The 21,097-nt window shown below is 29.2% G+C and overlaps 2 protein-coding genes across 2 annotated transcripts; one reads left to right on the top strand and one right to left on the bottom strand.

The window, feature by feature from the left end:
- Positions 1–9,854: 9,854 nt before the first annotated feature.
- On the bottom strand, positions 9,855–11,118 carry LOC135928176 (uncharacterized). Its single transcript, XM_065464545.1, has 2 exons — positions 10,956–11,118; positions 9,855–10,912 (listed from the first exon to the last, which is right to left on the bottom strand). Exons 1-2 carry the CDS (start codon positions 11,116–11,118, stop codon positions 9,855–9,857), a joined length of 1,221 nt encoding a protein of 406 aa, XP_065320617.1.
- A 137-nt stretch (positions 11,119–11,255) lies between these two features.
- Positions 11,256–11,975, top strand: LOC135928175 (uncharacterized). Its single transcript, XM_065464544.1, has one exon. It carries the CDS (start codon positions 11,256–11,258, stop codon positions 11,973–11,975), a length of 720 nt encoding a protein of 239 aa, XP_065320616.1.
- The last annotated feature ends 9,122 nt before the right edge of the window (positions 11,976–21,097 follow it).

Raw genomic sequence — 21,097 nt, 5'->3', positions numbered from 1 at the left:
ACTCGCGATCTTTTAAAGTAGCATTTTTGAGTTGTTCCCATGCAACTGGTCCTCCTTTAGATATTCCGACTATCGCTCTAATCAACCCGTGCTCATCCTCTTCATCCATATCTTTCGACCTACTCGTTTCGCAATCCTCTCCCGCTCCACATCTAGAAAGAATATCCGGTAAGTAATTTTCTCTTCCTCGTCGGTATTTCACTTGCACGTCGAAACTGCCTACCAGCAATAGCCATCGCTGCAACCTAGGCGACAACATGAGCTCCTTGTTGTCCTTTCTGAAAAGATGAACCAAGGGCTTGTGATCCGTATATATGACAAATCGACGTCCGATCAAGTATTCCCGACATTTAGTCAATCCAAATATAACCGCTAGCGCTTCTTGTTCGATCACTGAATATCTTGTCTCGGCCTCTCTAAAGATTCTTGAGAAAAATAAAATAGGTCTCTCCAATTCGTCTATACAATGTAATAGCGCTCCACCCACACCCCTATTTGAAGCATCAACGGCCAATATCACTGGCACATCGTTATCAAAACATACTAGTACTGGTTCCCTTCCAATCCTCAATTTCAACTCCTCAAAAGCCTCCTCCTGTTCAATCTTCCATTCAAATCTTTCTCCTTTCTTTAACAATTTATACAACGGCGCCGCTATCTGCGCGAAGCCTTCCACAAAACGGTGATAATAATTCACCATTCCCAAGAAAGCTTGTACTTCCACTTTATTATTAGGCTTCAACATGCTTGTTATATTTGCCATATTTTTGTCTAAAGGTCTGACCTCTTTCCCATTGATTTTATGCCCCAAATATACGATTTCTGATACTCCCAACACACTTTTTTCAACGCTTGCCCGCAATCCTTTATCCTTGATCCTTTTGAACACCTCCTCCAATCTTCGTTCGTGTTGCTCGGGAGTCTTTCCCATCACTAATACGTCATCCATGTAGTAAAATACTCCCTCTAGTCCTTGAAAAACTGCCGCCATCGTTCTTTGAAAAATTGGAGCCGACACGCTAAGTCCAAACGGCAATCTACAGAAGGCATACAATCCCTTCGGAGTCGTGATCGTTAATAGCTTTTGTACCTCGGGTTTCACCTTCAATTGTAAATAAGCGTTCGAAAAGTCCACCTTTGAAAAATATATGCTACCCCTTAAATTAGCTAATATTTCTTCAATCCGAGGTAACGGATATTTTATCTCCACAACCCACGGGTTTAGCGTGACCCGAAAATCAGCGCATAAACGAAGCTTTCCATTGGCCTTCTTCACGGGTACTAACGGTGTTGCCCATTCGCTATATTCCACTGGACAAACAATGCCCTTCTGCACCCACTGCTCCAATTCCTTGTCTACTTCATTTCGCCATTCGAACGGTATCCGACGTAATGCACAAAACTTGGGCACATATCCCTCCTTTAATTTGATATCCACTTCATAATCTCGGAGACAACCCAACTTCTCATCAAAAATCTCCTTGTAATTTTTCATCAAGTTTCTCACTCCCTCTTGTACTTTGATCATACCAAATTCTATCTCTCTATCCCGCAATTCCCTCTCTTCCAGTCGTCTCGTTTCCTTTCCATCCATTTCCATTGGTTGGCTATGTGTTCCCTTAGTATTTCCTTGTTCCAAATCATCATCTTCTCTAGTCTCTTCTTCTGGCAACATTATTTTCCCATCTGCCAATCTCTCCAGCTCCGCTTCAAACTTTCCTTGATCATGAATTTCTTTCTGTTCTTCAGTATCATTTCTTTCTTCCTTTCTCCCAAAGTCGCGACAACCCCTAAAATTCTCTCCAATACCTCCCCTAAGATTCTCCCCAATACCTCCCCTATAGTTCCCCCCAAAACCTCCCTTATAATTTCCCCCGATACCTCCCCTAAAATTCTCTCCAATACCTCCCCTAAGATTCTCCCCGATACCTCCCCTATAGTTCCCCCCGATACCTCCCCTATAATTCTCCCCAATACCTCCCCTAAAATTCTCTCCAATACCTCCCCTAAGATTCTCCCCAATACCTCCCCTATAGTTCCCCCCAAAACCTCCCTTATAATTTCCCCCGATACCTCCCCTATAGTTCCCCCCGAAACCTCCCTTATAATTTCCCCCGATACCTCCCCTATAGTTCCCCCCGATACCTCCCCTATAATTCTCCCCAATACCTCCCCTAAAATTTCCCCCAATATCTCCCCTATAGTTCCCCCCAAAACCTCCCCTACAGTCTCTAACAACCCTATTATCCTCTCTTCTCCTTTCCCCTTCCAAAAAGGTTTCAATTCCTGGCAATCTCTCTCCATACCACAAATTCATATCTCTATTTTCTTCATATCTTGCAACAGGTAAAAATACACCACACCATGCGAATACCCCCCAAAAACCACAATCTGGACCAATTCGGGTGATCCAATCCCATCCCACTACTGACTCTACTTTTCGATCTACTATCCATAAGTCCAAAATCTCCACTCTATTCTCTAATACCACCTTTAACTCCACCCTTCCCATCACTGCGACTTCTGATCCATCCAACTGACGGATCTTGATGTCCTCCCGTTTAATTATCCCTTCCGACCAAATACTCTGATATTTCTCATATCCCATCACGGATATGGCTGCCCCGGTATCAAATAACATGGATACCATATTTCCATTCAAATTTATCCAAACTCTAGGGCAAGGATCATGTATCCTTTCCTCTTGTATCATATATATGCCCTTTGATACCCAATCTTTCTCACTATAATCTAATCTTTCCATCTCTTTCGCCCAAAGCCCCCCGACCTTTGCGGCATGCTCTTTGCCATCATATAGTCACAAATACTCGCAATCTCTCGCCCCATGTCCTTCCTTCCGGCAACGGAAACAGATTCTATTCTGCTCTTTATTCACAGCCAAAAATGGTATTCCTACCTCTTTATTTTTTTCACTTTCTATAATTCTAACATTTGGAGCACTTTGCCCCATGTCCCTCTGCGGAAAACCGCCTCTAGTTTTGAAATTACCCACATTGCATTCCTCCCTATTATGACCAAATCGACCACAACCTGCACATCGTAGCTTATCACGTCTTCCTGAACAAAACGTGGCTATATGTCCATATTTTCCACATTCAAAACATTTCGTTTCTTGGCAATCTCTGACCATATGTCCCTGTCTTCCGCAATTATAACAATTCATTCTCCCCCTTACTCTTGAATCAAAGTTAGGTCTCATTTCTCCTCTCCTTCCCTGTGAACTTTCTCTAGGTCCCCTATATGTCCCCAATCTCTGATTAGTATATGAATCTCTCCTTTCAGGCCTATAGGTTAATTTATCTAATTCGCTATCCGTCCACCCATTAATTAACTCCTGCACTGGGAACCATGTTACCTTTCCCATAACATCCTCTTCCCCATTATGTCCTTCTATAGTCAATGTCTGCCCCTTTATTTTCACACTTCGACTTCTTCTCAACTTTCTTCCCCATATTAAGCTACACATCCATATTACTAATATAACCAATGCCCCAAAAATATTATATTGTATTTCCCAGTATTTTACAAATTTTAAACTTTTCATTTCGACCTTATAAAAAATTTATAATTAATTTCAAAATAAAAATTTTTGTTATTTGTAATGTTAATAGATATGATATTATTAATAGTGTAAACAACCCAATAATACACATGTACATCTACAGTTAATAAGTCTAAAGATACGACAAAAATTTGGGCAAATTTTGTGTAACAGATTTACAACTCGTAAAATTCGGACAGCACTTCCGTACGATAAGACTTTTTTTTTATTTTGAGAGAGCAGAGAAAGGAAAAAAAAAATAAATGGACAAATTTTGTGTAACAGATTTATAACTCGTAAAATTCGGACAGCACTTCCGTACGATAAGACTTTTTTTTTATTTTGAGAGAGTAGAGAAAGGAAAAAAAAAATAAATGGACAGCTGATGTCGATGATGAAGACGATGTATACTTCACTTCAAGACTCAAATACCACTATATGATATTTTTCACTCGAAGACTCAAATACCACTATATGATATTTTACCGTAGATGTAGATGAAGACGATGTACAATTCACTTCAAGACTCAAATACCACTATATGATATTTTCCACTCGAAGACTCAAATACCACTATATGATATTTTACCGTAGATGTAGATGAAGACGATGTACAATTCACTTCAAGACTCAAATACCACTATATGATATTTTCCACTCGAAGACTCAAATACCACTATATGATATTTTACCGTAGATGTAGATGAAGACGATGTACACTTCACTTCAAGACTCAAATACCACTATATGATATTTTCCACTCGAAGACTCAAATACCACTATATGATATTTTACCGTAGATGTAGATGAAGACGATGTACACTTCACTTCAAGACTCAAATACCACTATATGATATTTTCCACTCGAAGACTCAAATACCACTATATGATATTTTACCGTAGATGTAGATGAAGACGATGTACACTTCACTTCAAGACTCAAATACCACTATATGATATTTTCCACTCGAAGACTCAAATACCACTATATGATATTTTACCGTAGATGTAGATGAAGACGATGTACAATTCACTTCAAGACTCAAATACCACTATATGATATTTTCCACTCGAAGACTCAAATACCACTATATGATATTTTACCGTAGATGTAGATGAAGACGATGTACACTTCACTTCAAGACTCAAATACCACTATATGATATTTTCCACTCGAAGACTCAAATACCACTATATGATATTACGACAACCGCACTAACCAGGTTGCTTTGTATAAACACGGCACCAATTTCAAAATTTCACCGTACAGAAATGTTTAACTTAACAGTATATTTATTTATTTTTTTACCCCTTTTTTTTTTTGAATAAATTGGTTTTATTTTTCTTTAAAACAATAAAAAAATATAATTGATAATAATATGATGAATTTCCACTTTTTTTTAGTTTATATAAGATTATTATTATTTTTTTTTATAAATATTAAATTATTATTTATTTTTTTTTTACATAATAAATATTAAAAATATTTATATAATGACGTTCAAGATGACTGCGCGAAACAAAAAAAATATTAAAATAAAACTTCAAACAAAAAAAATATTTATATAATGACGTTCAAGATGACTGCGCGAAACAAAAAAAAATATTAAAAATAAAATTTCAAACAAAAAAAATATTTCATGACTCATACAAAAAAAATAATAAAACTATTTATAACAAAAGACTCCTAAAAATATACTCACAAGTTTTATATGGTACAATTTTTTAATGTATTTTGACATAAAATTTATTTTTAGTTTTATAATCTGCAAATTAAAAAATAATTTGAACCCAATTTTTTTTTAAAACACCCTAATATTTAATCAAAAAATATTAATTTATAAAATTTTAATTGCCTTGTCCTAATCTCAGACTCATATTTTTTTTAATAAATAAGAATTAAAAACATTTTTTTATATTTATTTGGTTTCTTAAATTATAAGCCTCCTTGAAAACATTTTTTTATATTTATCTGGTTTCTTAAATTATAAGCCTCCTACCACTACAACTTTTGAGGCATTAATCTTTTTTGTTCAAATTTTATTTATTATACATGGATAAATACTGATATTTGTATTTAATAACTATGACCAATAGTCAAACCTTCTAATATTTAATATTATATTGTTCTAACTGACAAGAAAATTATTCTTTACCTTTCATAAAATAATTTAAAATGATAAATACAGGAAAAAAATACTTAATCCTTTATAGCATGGAGGGGTGAGGGGCTATACATACTCTAGTTGTATAAAAAAATATTATTACCTATTTTTTTTGTATAAATTTTAGCTTAATATTTGTAGGTAAAGTGTATATCTGCAAAATAATTTTTAATTTTGTTTGATTATTCAGCATTTATAGTGGTGTAGCTTGGGATTGCATAGACCCCACCTAATTATGCCTATTATGTGGGTTTTCCACCTGATATTAAGATTTAAGCAATTATTTTTTTTTAATAAATTGGTTGATTGACTAATACTTGTGTAAATAAATAATATATTATTTACATGATAGGTTACAAATATACTTTTATGCACAAATACAATTAGTTGACTAGATAATACTTTTTATTTAAATATAAAAAATGCCTCAGGCATATATATTTATAAATGATTTGATAATATATTATTTACAGGATAAAACTATACTATAATGATAATTTAAATTTCTTATATAGATACAACCAATAAATTTATTTATTTCAGGAATAATAAATAATGGATGAAATAAAAGCCATTTGTCATTATAAAAAACGAAGATGTTTGTTTGAAGCAATGTAGCTGCACAGGAAATCTCAATATCTGTGGCCCACGTGCCATTGCAACCCATTTTGTTTTTCACAATGTAATCCATTGTGTTATCCCCTATGAATCCGCTAAAGAAATTTATATGTTTTTCTTGAACCATAAAGGATATCATAACACTCCTGATTATTTGATGATATTGCTCATCATTACTGATTTCCTTGCTAAGACATCTAAAATAATATTTAGAATTATAAGTTGTTATTAATAAAATACCTGAAAAAACAGTTTCCATCACCTATAATTGGATCAACCTTATCTGGATCCCCAAAGCTTAATGATTTCTGATTTTGAGTATTTTGCGACACAATCAAAGTCATGCCTAACTTATCAGAATGATATTTTTCCCATTCTGATGTTGTAGGCTGGAAAACAAATGGAATCTTGAGAGGTTGATAATTATGGACAAGTTTATTCACTAAAATAAATTAAATATTTTAAACTAAAAAATGGAATACGTGTATTTCCCCTCTGTTGCTTATTAGAAGAATATGGACCTTTTTTAATAAATAAAATGTATAGTAACTAGTGTATATTACAACCTACCAAAAGCAAATTTTAAAGTTAGGGGTTCAGTGCTTGTACCTTTTTTCATATCCAGTCCCATATTGTTTGGTATATTATTACCTTAAATATAAAATTTACTTATATAAATGTAATTTTGTTACTTGAGGACAACAAAATCGGGCCTGACATAGCATTTTTAGCAAGAGTATTGCAAGGTTGTGACTTGAACCGCATTTTATTTGGTATTATATTATTACCTTAAATATAAAAAATACTTATATAAATGTAATTTTGTCACTTGAGGACAACAAAATCGGGCCTGACATAGCATTTTTAGCAAGAGTATTGCAAGGTTGTGACTTGAACCCCATTTTATTTGGTATTATATTATTACCTTAAATATAAAATTTACTTATATAAATGTAATTTTGTTACTTGAGGACAACAAAATCGGGCCTGACATAGCATTTTTAGCAAGAGTATTGCAAGGTTGTGACTTGAACCCCATTTTATTTGGTATTATATTATTACCTTAAATATAAAAAATACTTATATAAATGTAATTTTGTTACTTAAGGACAACAAAATCGGGCCTGACATAGCATTTTTAGCAAGAGTATTGCAAGGTAGTGACTTGAACCCCATTTTATTTGGTATTATATTATTACCTTAAATATAAAAAATACTTATATAAATGTAATTTTGTTACTTAAGGACAACAAAATCGGGCCTGACATAGCATTTTTAGCAAGAGTATTGCAAGGTTGTGACTTGAACCCCATTTTATTTGGTATTATATTATTACCTTAAATATAAAAAATACTTATATAAATGTAATTTTGTTACTTAAGGACAACAAAATCGGGCCTGACATAGCATTTTTAGCAAGAGTATTGCAAGGTTGTGACTTGAACCCCATTTTATTTGGTATTATATTATTACCTTAAATATAAAATTTACTTATATAAATGTAATTTTGTTACTTGAGGACAACAAAATCGGGCCTGACATAGCATTTTTAGCAAGAGTATTGCAAGGTTGTGACTTGAACCCCATTTTATTTGGTATTATATTATTACCTTAAATATAAAAAATACTTATATAAATGTAATTTTGTTACTTGAGGACAACAAAATCGGGCCTGACATAGCATTTTTAGCAAGAGTATTGCAAGGTTGTGACTTGAACCCCATTTTATTTGGTATTATATTATTACCTTAAATATAAAAAATACTTATATAAATGTAATTTTGTTACTTGAGGACAACAAAATCGGGCCTGACATAGCATTTTTAGCAAGAGTATTGCAAGGTTGTGACTTGAACCCCATTTTATTTGGTATTATATTATTACCTTAAATATAAAAAATACTTATATAAATGTAATTTAGTTACTTGAGGACAACAAAATCGGGCCTGACATAGCATTTTTAGCAAGAGTATTGCAAGGTTGTGACTTGAACCCCATTTTATTTGGTATTATATTATTACCTTAAATATAAAAAATACTTATATAAATGTAATTTTGTTACTTAAGGACAACAAAATCGGGCCTGACATAGCATTTTTAGCAAGAGTATTGCAAGGTTGTGACTTGAACCCCATTTTATTTGGTATTATATTATTACCTTAAATATAAAAAATACTTATATAAATGTAATTTAGTTACTTGAGGACAACAAAATCGGGCCTGACATAGCATTTTTAGCAAGAGTATTGCAAGGTTGTGACTTGAACCCCATTTTATTTGGTATTATATTATTACCTTAAATATAAAAAATACTTATATAAATGTAATTTAGTTACTTAAGGACAACAAAATCGGGCCTGACATAGCATTTTTAGCAAGAGTATTGCAAGGTTGTGACTTGAACCCCATTTTATTTGGTATTATATTATTACCTTAAATATAAAAAATACTTATATAAATGTAATTTAGTTACTTGAGGACAACAAAATCGGGCCTGACATAGCATTTTTAGCAAGAGTATTGCAAGGTTGTGACTTGAACCCCATTTTATTTGGTATTATATTATTACCTTAAATATAAAATTTACTTAAATAAATGTAATTTTGTTACTTGAGGCATCGTGCTGGAGATAGCATTTTTAATAAGAGGATTATTATGTTGAGATTTGTCTAGATTTATTAAATTATTTTATATAAGATGTAATTTTGTTACTTGCTGAAAACTTCCTCTGTTTCCTCGAAAGGCCTATCACTGATAAGTCGGATTGCCTATACCTACCTCTTTTTTTCATTTTGAGAGGCATTTTCATACTTTTTAGCCTCTTCAAAGTTTTGTCATTATCTTTGATTTCAGTCTCAGTCATAATTGTAGTTTTTATGACTGGAATCATTACATTTGTATCTATATTTAATATTAAAAAATTATTTTACAAAAAATAACAATACCTTGTTGACTGTTAATAAATTTGGGCATAACTGATTTGGAAAAATCATTTGATCCACTTCAAAAACATCAAAATATTTTCCTCCTTGGACAATATCTTCAAGTTTTTTTTTAATTTTTCAAGAAATATATCAAAGATTTCTTGAGGAAGGTGTGACATTAACCCTGAAAAGGGCAGCAATATTCTTTGTACCTTTTTAAATTTAACATTGATAGATAAATTTTTTGTTAAAGGAATAGTATCATGTTTTGAGATATTTAGGTATGATTGTGATGTGTTTACTGGTGGCATTAATAATGTGTCTTGCGTATATTTTTTAGTCCATCTCTCACCACAAAGATGACTAAGATAAATGTCGAATTTTGATGTAGCATGAAGTGCTAATATATGGCGACAAGGAAGCTTGATACATTTCAAAAATCCACAGGTACAAGAATCCAATGTTACCTTAAATTCAACACCTTTTTCGCAGATGAATCCTTGGTTTAAAATAGTATCCATATTGAATATTTGAATTTGATTATGTAGCAAAATTTCGTTAAAACAATCTTGAAAGCATATGGGGTTAAAGAGTGGAGTATGCATGCTCGGGGTATATGATGCGTATGACAATCTGTTGCCTCTCTACACTCATTATATTTCTAAATTGCCTTTCATATGCCTGGGAACCAACCACTGTTGATAAATCCGAAAAAAGGTCGTTTAATGGTGAATATTTGTTAACAACTCTTTTTATCTTTTGATTTAATGATTCAAGCCGGTTATTGGTTAGATTGAGGAGATGTGGTGACTCATTTCTCCAGTATATCGCCCATTCTTTCCGGATATGGTGCCACTTAATATTAAAATATAATGATACTAGAGGCATGTCTAATTCAATAAGTTTTGAATGTAGATCATTGTATATATCCTCTGTCTTACTATAGACCATTTTTTGTAATATATCCAGTACTATCTTAATTTCAGATGAGGTGATATTTCTTTTATCCACTGTAATTTCTCTCTTAAATATTCTAAGAGCATGAAATATACAGATATGTATGCTCACCCCAGGAAAACTATCATAAAAGGCATGTCTATCTGCCATATCTTTATCTGCAACAATAACCTCCAGATCTTCCAAGTTATTATTATGGAATTTCATATAAACACACATCGTTTTGACACACTTATAGCTCTCACTTTGTACAAGCCAAAGTGATAGGATTTGTGACTCACCATTACCATCAACAACCAAAGTGATGAATAAAGGCATTCCATAATTATTTAATTTGTAGGTAGCATCTACAAACATAACTTCAGGAAATCTTTTTAGATTTTGTTGCATTATCCTGTCCTGAAAGAAAATACCTAGCAATACATCATTTTCTTCAGCAACCTCAACAATGGCTCCTTTATCTCTTTTTAATAGTTCAAAAATACTTGCTAAGTCATTGGTCTTGGTTTTATTAATTTTTGTCTGGACATTATGTATATCTTTAAGTGTCATTTTTTTACCCATTTTCAGAAGAGATTCCTGAATTTTTAGCTTGTTTGCCTTTAGTTTTAACGAATTTTCGACTATTTGCCTTTCCTCCACAGAAAGCATTCTTTGTTTAGGTAAGGATTGGAAAGTAATACTATCTATTTATGAGTTATATTAATTTATTATAATGTATAATTATACTTAAATCATGATTACAGTGCTCATCAACCATGGTCACAATTTCTAAGTAATGTCCAGTGTCCTTATGTTTAAGGGTATAATGTAAATTTAAAGGAACACTTCTTGCGAAATGTTGAGGAATTTCTGATACCCTTGGAGTTGCTTTTTTGAATTGTGCCACCATATTTGCAAGAATAATAAACTTTTCGATATTTAAAAAGATTTATAACGTCTACAGGATATGGTGCTTTTAATAGATAGGACCTTGCTATATAGACATTTACAAAATTAGAATACTCTCTAAAAAGATTTCCTGAAGTTATGTTTGTAGATGCTACCTACAAATTAAATAATTATGGAATGCCTTTATTCATCACTTTGGTTGTTGATGGTAATGGTGAGTCACAAATCGTATCACTTTGGCTTGTACAAAGTGGGAGCTATAAGTGTGTCAAAACGATGTGTGATTATATGAAATTCCATAATAATAACTTGGAAGATCTGGAGGTTATTGTTGCAGATAAAGATATGGCAGATAGACATGCCTTTTATGATAGTTTTCCTGGGCCGAGCATACATATCTGTATATTTCATGCTCTTAGAATATTTAAGAGAGAAATTACAGTGGATAAAAGAAATATAACCTCATCTGAGGTTAAGATAGTACTGGATATATTACAAAAAATAGTCTATAGCAAGACAGAGGATATATACAATGATCTACATTCAAAACTTATTGAATTAGACATGCCTCTAGTGTCATTATATTTTAATATTAATTGGCATCATATCCGGAAAAAATGGATGATATACTGGAGAAATGAGTCACCACATCTCCTCAATCTAACCAATAACCGGCTTGAATCATTAAATCAAAAGATAAAAAGAGTCGTTAACAAATATTCACCATTAAACGACCTTTTTTCAGATTTATCAACAGTGGTTGGTTCCCAGGCATATGAAAGGCAATTTAGAAATATAATGAGTGTAGAGAGGCAACAGATTGTAGCATACGCATCATATACCCCGGAGCATGCATAATCCACTCTTTTAGTACCATAAAATATCTGATGTCATATATAAATTAGGTTTTAAAAAAATTGTTTACCTTTATCTCTTATGCTGTACCTCCTATATCAGTAAATTTATAGCAGAGAAGTAGAATCAAAATTTTGCTCTAACCAGTGAACACCTATTATTTAAATTTAATACATAAAAAATATAAGCATGTACTTTAGGAATCTCTATCTGATAAATTAAAACAATATTGCTAATTGGTTAATTATTGAAATATAAACTATTGTTTACCTTTGTACTTTCTGTTTCTGTGCATTCCATATCAGTAAATTTATAGCAGAGAAGTATATTCAAAATTTTGCTCTAACCAGTGAACACCTATTATTTAAATTTAATATATAAAAAATATAAGCATGTACTTTAGGAATCTCTATCTGATAAATTAAAACAATATTGCTAATTGGTTAATTATTGAAATATAAACTAATGTATAATTCAGTAACTTTAAAAATAAAATCCAATTTTTTTATAAAATGGATGATTTTAAATATCGCGGGTACAAGGAAATAAAAATATTAAATGAATGTGCAATATTTAATTTATTCACTAAAAAAATATAGCAGGTGTTATGTTTAGTTTTTTCACTAAATATCACAGGTGTTATATGCACTCATGGCCTTAATATAATTAGTGCGCACAAATTGAGCAGTAGCGTTTTGCCGTACTTTTTTAATAAAAAAACATAACGCTTGCTGTGTTTAAATTGAAGCGGCGTTTTTAAATTATTTTTATTTTGTAAAAAAAAATAAAGTTAATAACTTTAGATAATGAAAAGTTAATGGCGTTATATATATTATTACAACATAAAAATAAGAGGGAGTTCAGAGGAAAATCTTCAGAAATATTTATTAAAAGAAATTTATTCTCTGAGTATGTTACACTGAAAGGTGATTTAACAACATCTCAGTTCTTTAATTATACGAGAATGAAAAGGTCTACCTTTTCAGTCATTCTAAATATGATTCATGATGATATCAATCCCAAAATAACTAATTTCAATAAACAAGTGGATGCAGAGGACAGGCTATTTTTGACATTAAGGTAATGAAAATATTTTAATTATCCTATATTTATTCATAAAAGATATTTAATAACTGGGATGTCCTTCTCCCAATTATCTTATAGCTTAAGGATATCCAAATCCTGTGTTGCATACATTGTTAAATCAGTATGCAGGGCAATTTGGAATGCTGGCAAAGATATTTATATGCCAAAGCCTACAAGAAAAGATTGGGAAAGAGTACATTAAATTTATATATTCCAACAATTTAATATATAATTATTTAGATTTCCCAGGAGTTCTTACTTCATTCAGGGTTCCTGAAACCTTATCCAAAAAATGGTCTATCTCTAGAGGAAAGAGAATATAATATGAGACTCTCCCATGCACGTGTCAGTGTGGAGAGGAGCTTTGGAGGGATTGTAAAGAAGTTCGAAATACTTAGTAGACCAATTGAAATTAGTGTCAATAGCATTGAAATTATTATCAAAACTATATGCTTGTTGCATAATATAATAATAAGTAATGAAGGAATAGCTGGAGATGTTGATGATACAAGTATATTAAATATTTTAGTAACTTATATTTTCTTGATATATAAAAGATACAATGCCCAACCTGATCACAAGACCATATCCCAATAAGCAGAGAAAATAACTCATCAACATTACAATCAAGAGATTTAAGACATAAATTTAAAAATTATTTAAATTTATAATTATTTTGTATTGTTTATTTTATCAAATAATATAATGATTATAGTATATGACTGATTAAATATATATTTATAATAAAATGTTTAAATTTTGAAATCTTTATTCTGAAAACCTCATAATTTAAAATCTAAGAATATATTTTACAAAAAATATATTAAAAAACTGACTAATTAATGAATTATTTATTAAAGATATTATAATATCTATATCATTAGAAGCCTTTAAGTATTAAGATCATTCTCAATAAGCAGACAATTTCTTCAACAATTGAAAAAGAGATTTAAGAAACAAATTTAATAAATATTTGATTATTTTTTATATTTAATTGTTATATTTATTGTTAATTTTTTCAAAAATGTAATTGAATATTGTATACTACTCAATAAATAAATATATATAATTTTGAAATCTTTATTCTGAAAATAAAAACATATATATACACAAATAATTAAGTAGTGGTCTCCATTTTTTGAAAATTATTTTTAAAAAAAGCGCTCAGAAAAAGCAAACCAAATTACGTTTTTTTATAATGGGTGCAATTGGTAAACGGCAAAGCGTTCAATTTAAACGAATGCATTTGAAATGAATTATTGGCTTTTTAAACGCTCAATTTGTGCGCACTATAATACTATAATACTATGGATATATTTATAATAATTGTTTTCCCATAGTTAGTTCTTAATATCATGAGCCCATTATTAATTGTTATTTCATATTTAATTTGCTACTGATATTGATTAATTATGCACATGCCAATTTCTCAGAAACTGGCTGATAAAGTTATTGTTGATTTTATAATTGATAACAGTTCCGCCAATGTCTTTGGTTGATAATCCATCATTTACCATGATGATTAAAACTCTATCCCATGCTCAAGTGCTAGTGTTGAAGGATTACTGAGTAAGGCAAAACCTATATTAGTCGCTCTAGACTTGGAAATAATAATATTGAAAGGATTTTATTATTAAAATGCATACAAAATAAATAAAAAATTAATATTACCAAATATATATATTTTTATATTATATAAATTTTTTTATAATTAAAACTAACTATTTTTATATATTTATAAATGTTGATTTTTATATATATTATTTACTATAAAATAATAAAAATAAATAAAAAGGTTTTTTGGTATATATTATCCAAATTTTTTTTTATGATTTCTAGGAAACTTTTACTTGCATAATAGATAGACAAAAGCAATTGAATTTCTAATATATCCAAGAATTAGTATTGCTGGGTATATCCTAAGAAAAACAAGATTTTCCAGGGTAGAAACTCTCATCAGTAATTCCACATGATAGCAACATCTATCAGTTATATCTACAATAATATTCATCAAATAATATATTAACTAGTTAAAAATTAATGTTTAAAATCAAGTTTTTATTAGTTTAATTTATATATAGATGGTTGTTGCGTTCATTAAATCAACCTTGCATCATAAAATAATTTTTAATTTTTATCCAAATACACATCTAATTATATAAACAATATAAAAAATTAATTGCAAATCATTTATAGGTGCTATATGCCAAAGATTTAATTAACCCCAGTCCCATACCACCACCTTTTCGGTCAATTTGTATTAATTAATTATCCAATAATAAAAATCTGATAGTTCAATTTATTACATTAATTTTTTGTCATTTAAATAATAATATTTTTAAAATTGATAGTAAAGTAGTAAAATATATGAAATACATCTTAATTTAGGTCTTATTATTTGAATTTGAATTAATATTATTAAAGATTAAATAACGTAATAACATTAATATTTGAATGATATTATTGGTGAAAATCTACCTATTTTATCGGCAAAGTGTATTGTCAATATACCATCTTAATTAAAATGATTTTGCCTGATTGTCTAAAATTTTAGGATAGGTCTTATACCGGAATACCTTATTGGCAAAACCTCTACATAGTTTTTTTTTAAAAAGTGCTCAGTAAAGCATTGAGTAATTTTCTAAATGGATTCTGGACTAGTTTTAGGTTTGACTAATTTTTTTTAAAATGTTTAAGTGAATTGAATGGTAAAGCATACAATGACAATAATTCAATTTAAATTAATTCTACTTATAATAATAATAAAATCAAAATGCTTTGATATCTATATACTCCGTCCCACAATAAAATTAGATACATATTTTCACGTCCAATTTAGAAATTAAGGTTATTGATTTATAATTAGTTACGAATTTACATTAAATATCATAAATTCACAAATTTGTCGAGAAATAATCATTAAAAAATGTCAATCAAATTCAGCCAATAGTATTCTTTTAAATATTTATCCAATGATAATCATAATAAATATCTTAGCATATAGTAATTTCTATCATGTGATTCTAGATTATATATTTTAATTTTAATGGTGGTGATTTTATATAATACCCAAGATACCTCACCAGAAGACCTTAAAAATATAGGTAATTTATATTACATTTTATTTTAGATAATTCACATTGCATACACAAGGTCAAGATGCCTCAGATTTAGATAAATTATCAGTAAATGGATATTGATCTTATTGAAGAATGGATCCATATCATTATAAAATGCAAGCTTACTCAAAGCTCTGGTGAATTAAGTAAGGGTTCCAGAAAAACTACTTAATTTGTTGGGCGTTTTTCAATTTGTTCTTTTAACTTTGTATAAATATATTTAAAGATTTTTACCATTAATGTTTTATTTTTTCTTTTATTTTACTCTTTTGCGCGAAGTTTTGAAAGCAATGAAACAAATAATATGAAGGAAAACAACTATAATAATTTTATTTCCTTTATTTTTTCTTTCTCTTTTTATATCTACTATAAAAATAAATATATTTTGAATAATATCTATAATCTAAAAATAACAATTTTTGGTATATAAATCCTTTTTAAAATATTAATAATAATATATTCAAAGAATGAACGAGCAAAAATAATCAAAAAAAATATTAATCATCAAAAATAAATGAAATTTAACATAAAAAAAAGGCTATCTACACGACTTATATATCACATAACCTAATAAATAGTTGAATTTTATATGATTAAATACCCTTTAATAAAATAATTATGCATAAGTTAATATTTGCATTTATATGATTACTAGCTGGTAGTTCATCAAGATTGACAAAAATTAGTATTTTCTCCTTTATTTGATGATGGATGAATCAAAAATTTTCATCTTATTGGTAGACAAGTTAGAAAATAAGCCTATATGAGGTGTGAAATCAGAAATTTACCATATTTTGATGAAAGTTTAAAATTTTCATCTTATTAAATATGTATTAAATGTATATACTTATTTCCTTCAACATGAACAAATAATTTGCATATGTGTTAATATTCATTTTTTCTTATTTTTTATATTTATAATCCTGGGGAGTCGTTAAAATTAAAAACCATCTTAATGAATTATCACTTTTATAATATATCATAGGTCTGTAATTTTTGCAACTTTTCATAAACATATTTTATCAAAAATAATGGAAAATTTTAGAATAACAACTCATATAAATAAATTTAAATTTCTGAATTATATCTCTTATGTAAGTTTCTGATTCAATCCATCAACAAAATAAAGGTAAAATCTATTATTTATCCATCATTGAATAAAGGAGAAAATTATAATTCCCCGTCATTCTTGTGACGGGCTATCAGCTAGTATTATAATAATAGGACAGTTATTCCAACAATCGTTTATGATAATTTTTTTAAATATTAATTGAACACGATTTATTTTAAAATTAAAATGAATGTAATATAATATATCTAGGTTATAATTGTTTTTTTGAAATTAAGGTTCATCTCTTGTTATACTTTATAAAAGCTCGCCAATTTGAATTGAAAAGGATTTCAAAGTAAAACAATGTTGTGACAAATAAGAGGATAAATAAATGGTAGATCATATCTATTTTTGCTAAAATCGATGTATTTAAACTCAAAAAACAATTCCAGAATATGTTAATTATTATGATTGGCATCATGAATACTATATTTTGAAAAACTAGGAGACTGAAAGTGGTTAGATTTATTCCATACCTGTTTGATACACCCATTTGCTGAGATAACTGATCAAAGATACTCGCGTTTGCAAGTATTGTTTTATTCTTCTCTTGAGTTGGGAAAGAGAAATTGGTTCTATTAATGATTGTCCTTTGAGTAGGAGATGATTTCTCGACGTAAGGTACTATAATTATAGATAATATTTAGATGATAATAAATGTTATGATTATATAAATAGTATAACATAAATTTTAGGTTTATTATCATAAAATATTTTTTTAAAAAAAACAAATTGTCTCAATTACAATAAAATACAAATACCAGGTTAAAATTATGATATCTATCTACTTCCATTAAAAATGTTTTCAACAAAGATCATGCATATTTAATGTAATATTCAAACAAATACCAATACGAAAATAAAATGGATTTCACAATTCCAGTTAGAAAAATTTCTCTAAAGTGAAAATATACGCAGAATTATTTTATATTAAGTAATCTATAAAATAGTGTCTAAGATAGCATACTTTAAGCTTTTCGCGTGATTTGAGTGTAATTATTCTACAGTTTACAAATTCAATATATATTTTATTTACTACTATTAAAAAAAGTTTCCTATTTTTAGCTAAACAACAATTCTTTTATTAGAAAATATAAATATTATACCTGAAATCGTAGTTGGAGTTGGTTTGGGAGTTTTCGATGCATTTTCTATTTCAATGTTGACGTTCATTTCAATGTCTTCTTGAAGTGTTTCTCTTTTTTTGGATGAGTGTAAAAACTTTTTTAAGGAATGGGTTCTAGATCCATATATTGGTCTCCTGGTATGTCTTTGATAATCATTCGCGAATTGCATTGATGTGTTGCTAATTTTATAGTTTGATTTTATCTTTTTACTAATCATGTGAATATACGCATAACATATAGTAGACAAAGGAATAAATTTTGAAATCAGTTCTCTAATAATTTGATATATGATCCACTTTGTAGATGACTTTGTCGCAAATACATTATAAACTGCTAAATAAAAAGTACTCAAGGGTAAGTCTTCTATTAAGTTTTTTTCATATCCACTATGATTGCTTATTTCAGAGTAAACCATTTTTGTGAATGATGTTTTTTCTCTCTCCTCAATACTGTTATTTTTAAAGTTCTGATCGTGACAAAGTTTTCCTTTCAATATCTTGTCGCAAAAGGTTACGGGGGTGAACATAATTATAGAATATATTATAGTAATTATTATGGTGCATTTAAGGTATTTTGGTGTAAAAAATTTGAGATAATCTCTATGCTCAATCAGAGAGTAGCCATACCAGCACATCATTATCGATAGTGAAAAACTGATATTTATGAGCGTCTGTATTAAAGGTTGATAATAATTTGATTTGTAGTTATTCCACCTGAATCCGAACCATATCTGCTTATGTAATGAGGAATGGTCACCGCTTTTCCAATAATAATTTAAGAAAGGATTTGAGGTTAGGACAATCATTATACACAGATTAAAGGCAAAATAAATGGCGTATAAAATATTTATCCCTATTATATCAGAAAAATTATATGATATATCGCCTATCGGCGAAGAAGATTTTGGTGTGTGTGAAAAGCAAAAAAGAATATTGAACAAAATACGTCTGAAACGATTCATTATTGAATAATTAATACAAATGTTAGGATCAAAAGGTACCCCTGTTTCCTGTATCATCTTGTATATCCTTAATTGTAAAGATTTAGAATAATTTAGCATAGACTATTTGTTTAGTTTATAGTTATATTATATAACAAATTTATAGCTGTAGAGCAGGATAACCATTTTTATTTAAGAAATATTGCGGTAATTGGATATATCAGAATTCCATGAGAGAAATATATATAATATTACAATTTAATGTATCTTAGTTATTGTTGAATTTGTTGATCGATGTTATTTTATTATTTATTTTGGCAATTGATTTATTTTTTTATTTGTATTTAAATTTAATTGGTGAAAATTTTTATTAACATATTTTTATACATCAACTAGAAGATAGCCCGTCAAAAATGACGGGGAATGAGAATTTTCTTCTTACTTTTATGATAGTTGTTACCTCTTATTTGAAAATAATATCCAATTATTATTCTTTTAATCCCTCCTCCCCCCCCCTCTCATGCCAGGTTTAATCCATTAAAACGAAGTGTAAATACTATGGTTTGGTAAAATTAAATTTAAAGCTTTTGATAATACCAATATTATTTGATAAATATTACTGCATTTTTACCTAATTAATATTAAAAAAATTCCCAAGTACAAAGCCATAATAATTTTGAAAAATTCTTCCAAGCCCAGTGAATATAATAATTTTGAAAGTTGAGAACTGAAATAAAATATTTAAATAATTATAATGTTAAAAATACAATCAAAATCAGATTTTCATTAGGTTTTTTGATCAGGCCGAGCCCAGACCTGCATAAAAATTTTATTAGGCCAATGTCTGACTCATAGTTAATAATAATAAAATTCTCAAGCATTCTAGCTCATAATATTTTTGAAAAATTTTCCCCAAGCCCAGCCTAATATAATTTATAAAAATACTTTTCAAACCCAGCCCAACCTATAAAAATTTTATAAAAAAATTTTCCCAAGCATGGCCAACCCATAGTAATTTTTAAAATTTTTTCCCAACCCGGGAGATAGGTAAATCTCTAAAAATCATATCTATTTTTTATACCCCTACTTCAAACAAAGGCCAACCCATTAAGACTGAGAATGAATACTATTTTTTATTAAAAATATATTTAAATTAGCTTTTACCTGAGGGCCATATAAATATTCTGTGTTAAATATTACACCTATGCCTAATATTAAAAAAATTTACAAGCCAGGTCCTCGCACTTGGGAAAATTTTCTCAAAAAGACCATAATAATTTTGATAGTTGAGAACTGAGATAAAATATATAAAAAGTCACAATGCATTTAAAAATACAATCAGAATATAAAAGTTGCATGGGCCTTGGTTTTTGATCAGGCCTGGCCTCCAAAAGAAATTTTCAGGCCAATTTTTAACCCATATTTAAAATTAAAAAATTATCAGGAATCTAAGACTATATTAATTGTGAAAAATATTTCCCAAACCTAGGAAAACTCAGAATAATTTATTTTTTCTTTGGATCCAGAAAAATAGGTGTGATGTAGGGGTTTATAAGAATTAAATCTGTCTAATATGTATATATTTTTTGCCATTTATATTATTGGGAAAATTTTTCAAAATTAGGATCAAATGAAGGGGAAATATCTGATTTACCTATCATTCTACTGGTTAGCTCCTAGTATTTATATAAAAATCATGAATACATATTAAAGTAGCTAAAAATATGTTCATCCTTATTTAA

Source organism: Gordionus sp. m RMFG-2023, chromosome 4 (genome assembly GCF_954871325.1).
Source record: "Gordionus sp. m RMFG-2023 chromosome 4, tfGorSpeb1-WG-v2, whole genome shotgun sequence".
Classification (NCBI taxonomy): domain Eukaryota; kingdom Metazoa; phylum Nematomorpha; class Gordioida; order Chordodea; family Parachordodidae; genus Gordionus; species Gordionus sp. m RMFG-2023.
Note: the sequence above shows the minus strand (reverse complement) of the source record. Positions and strands in the feature narration are given on the sequence as shown.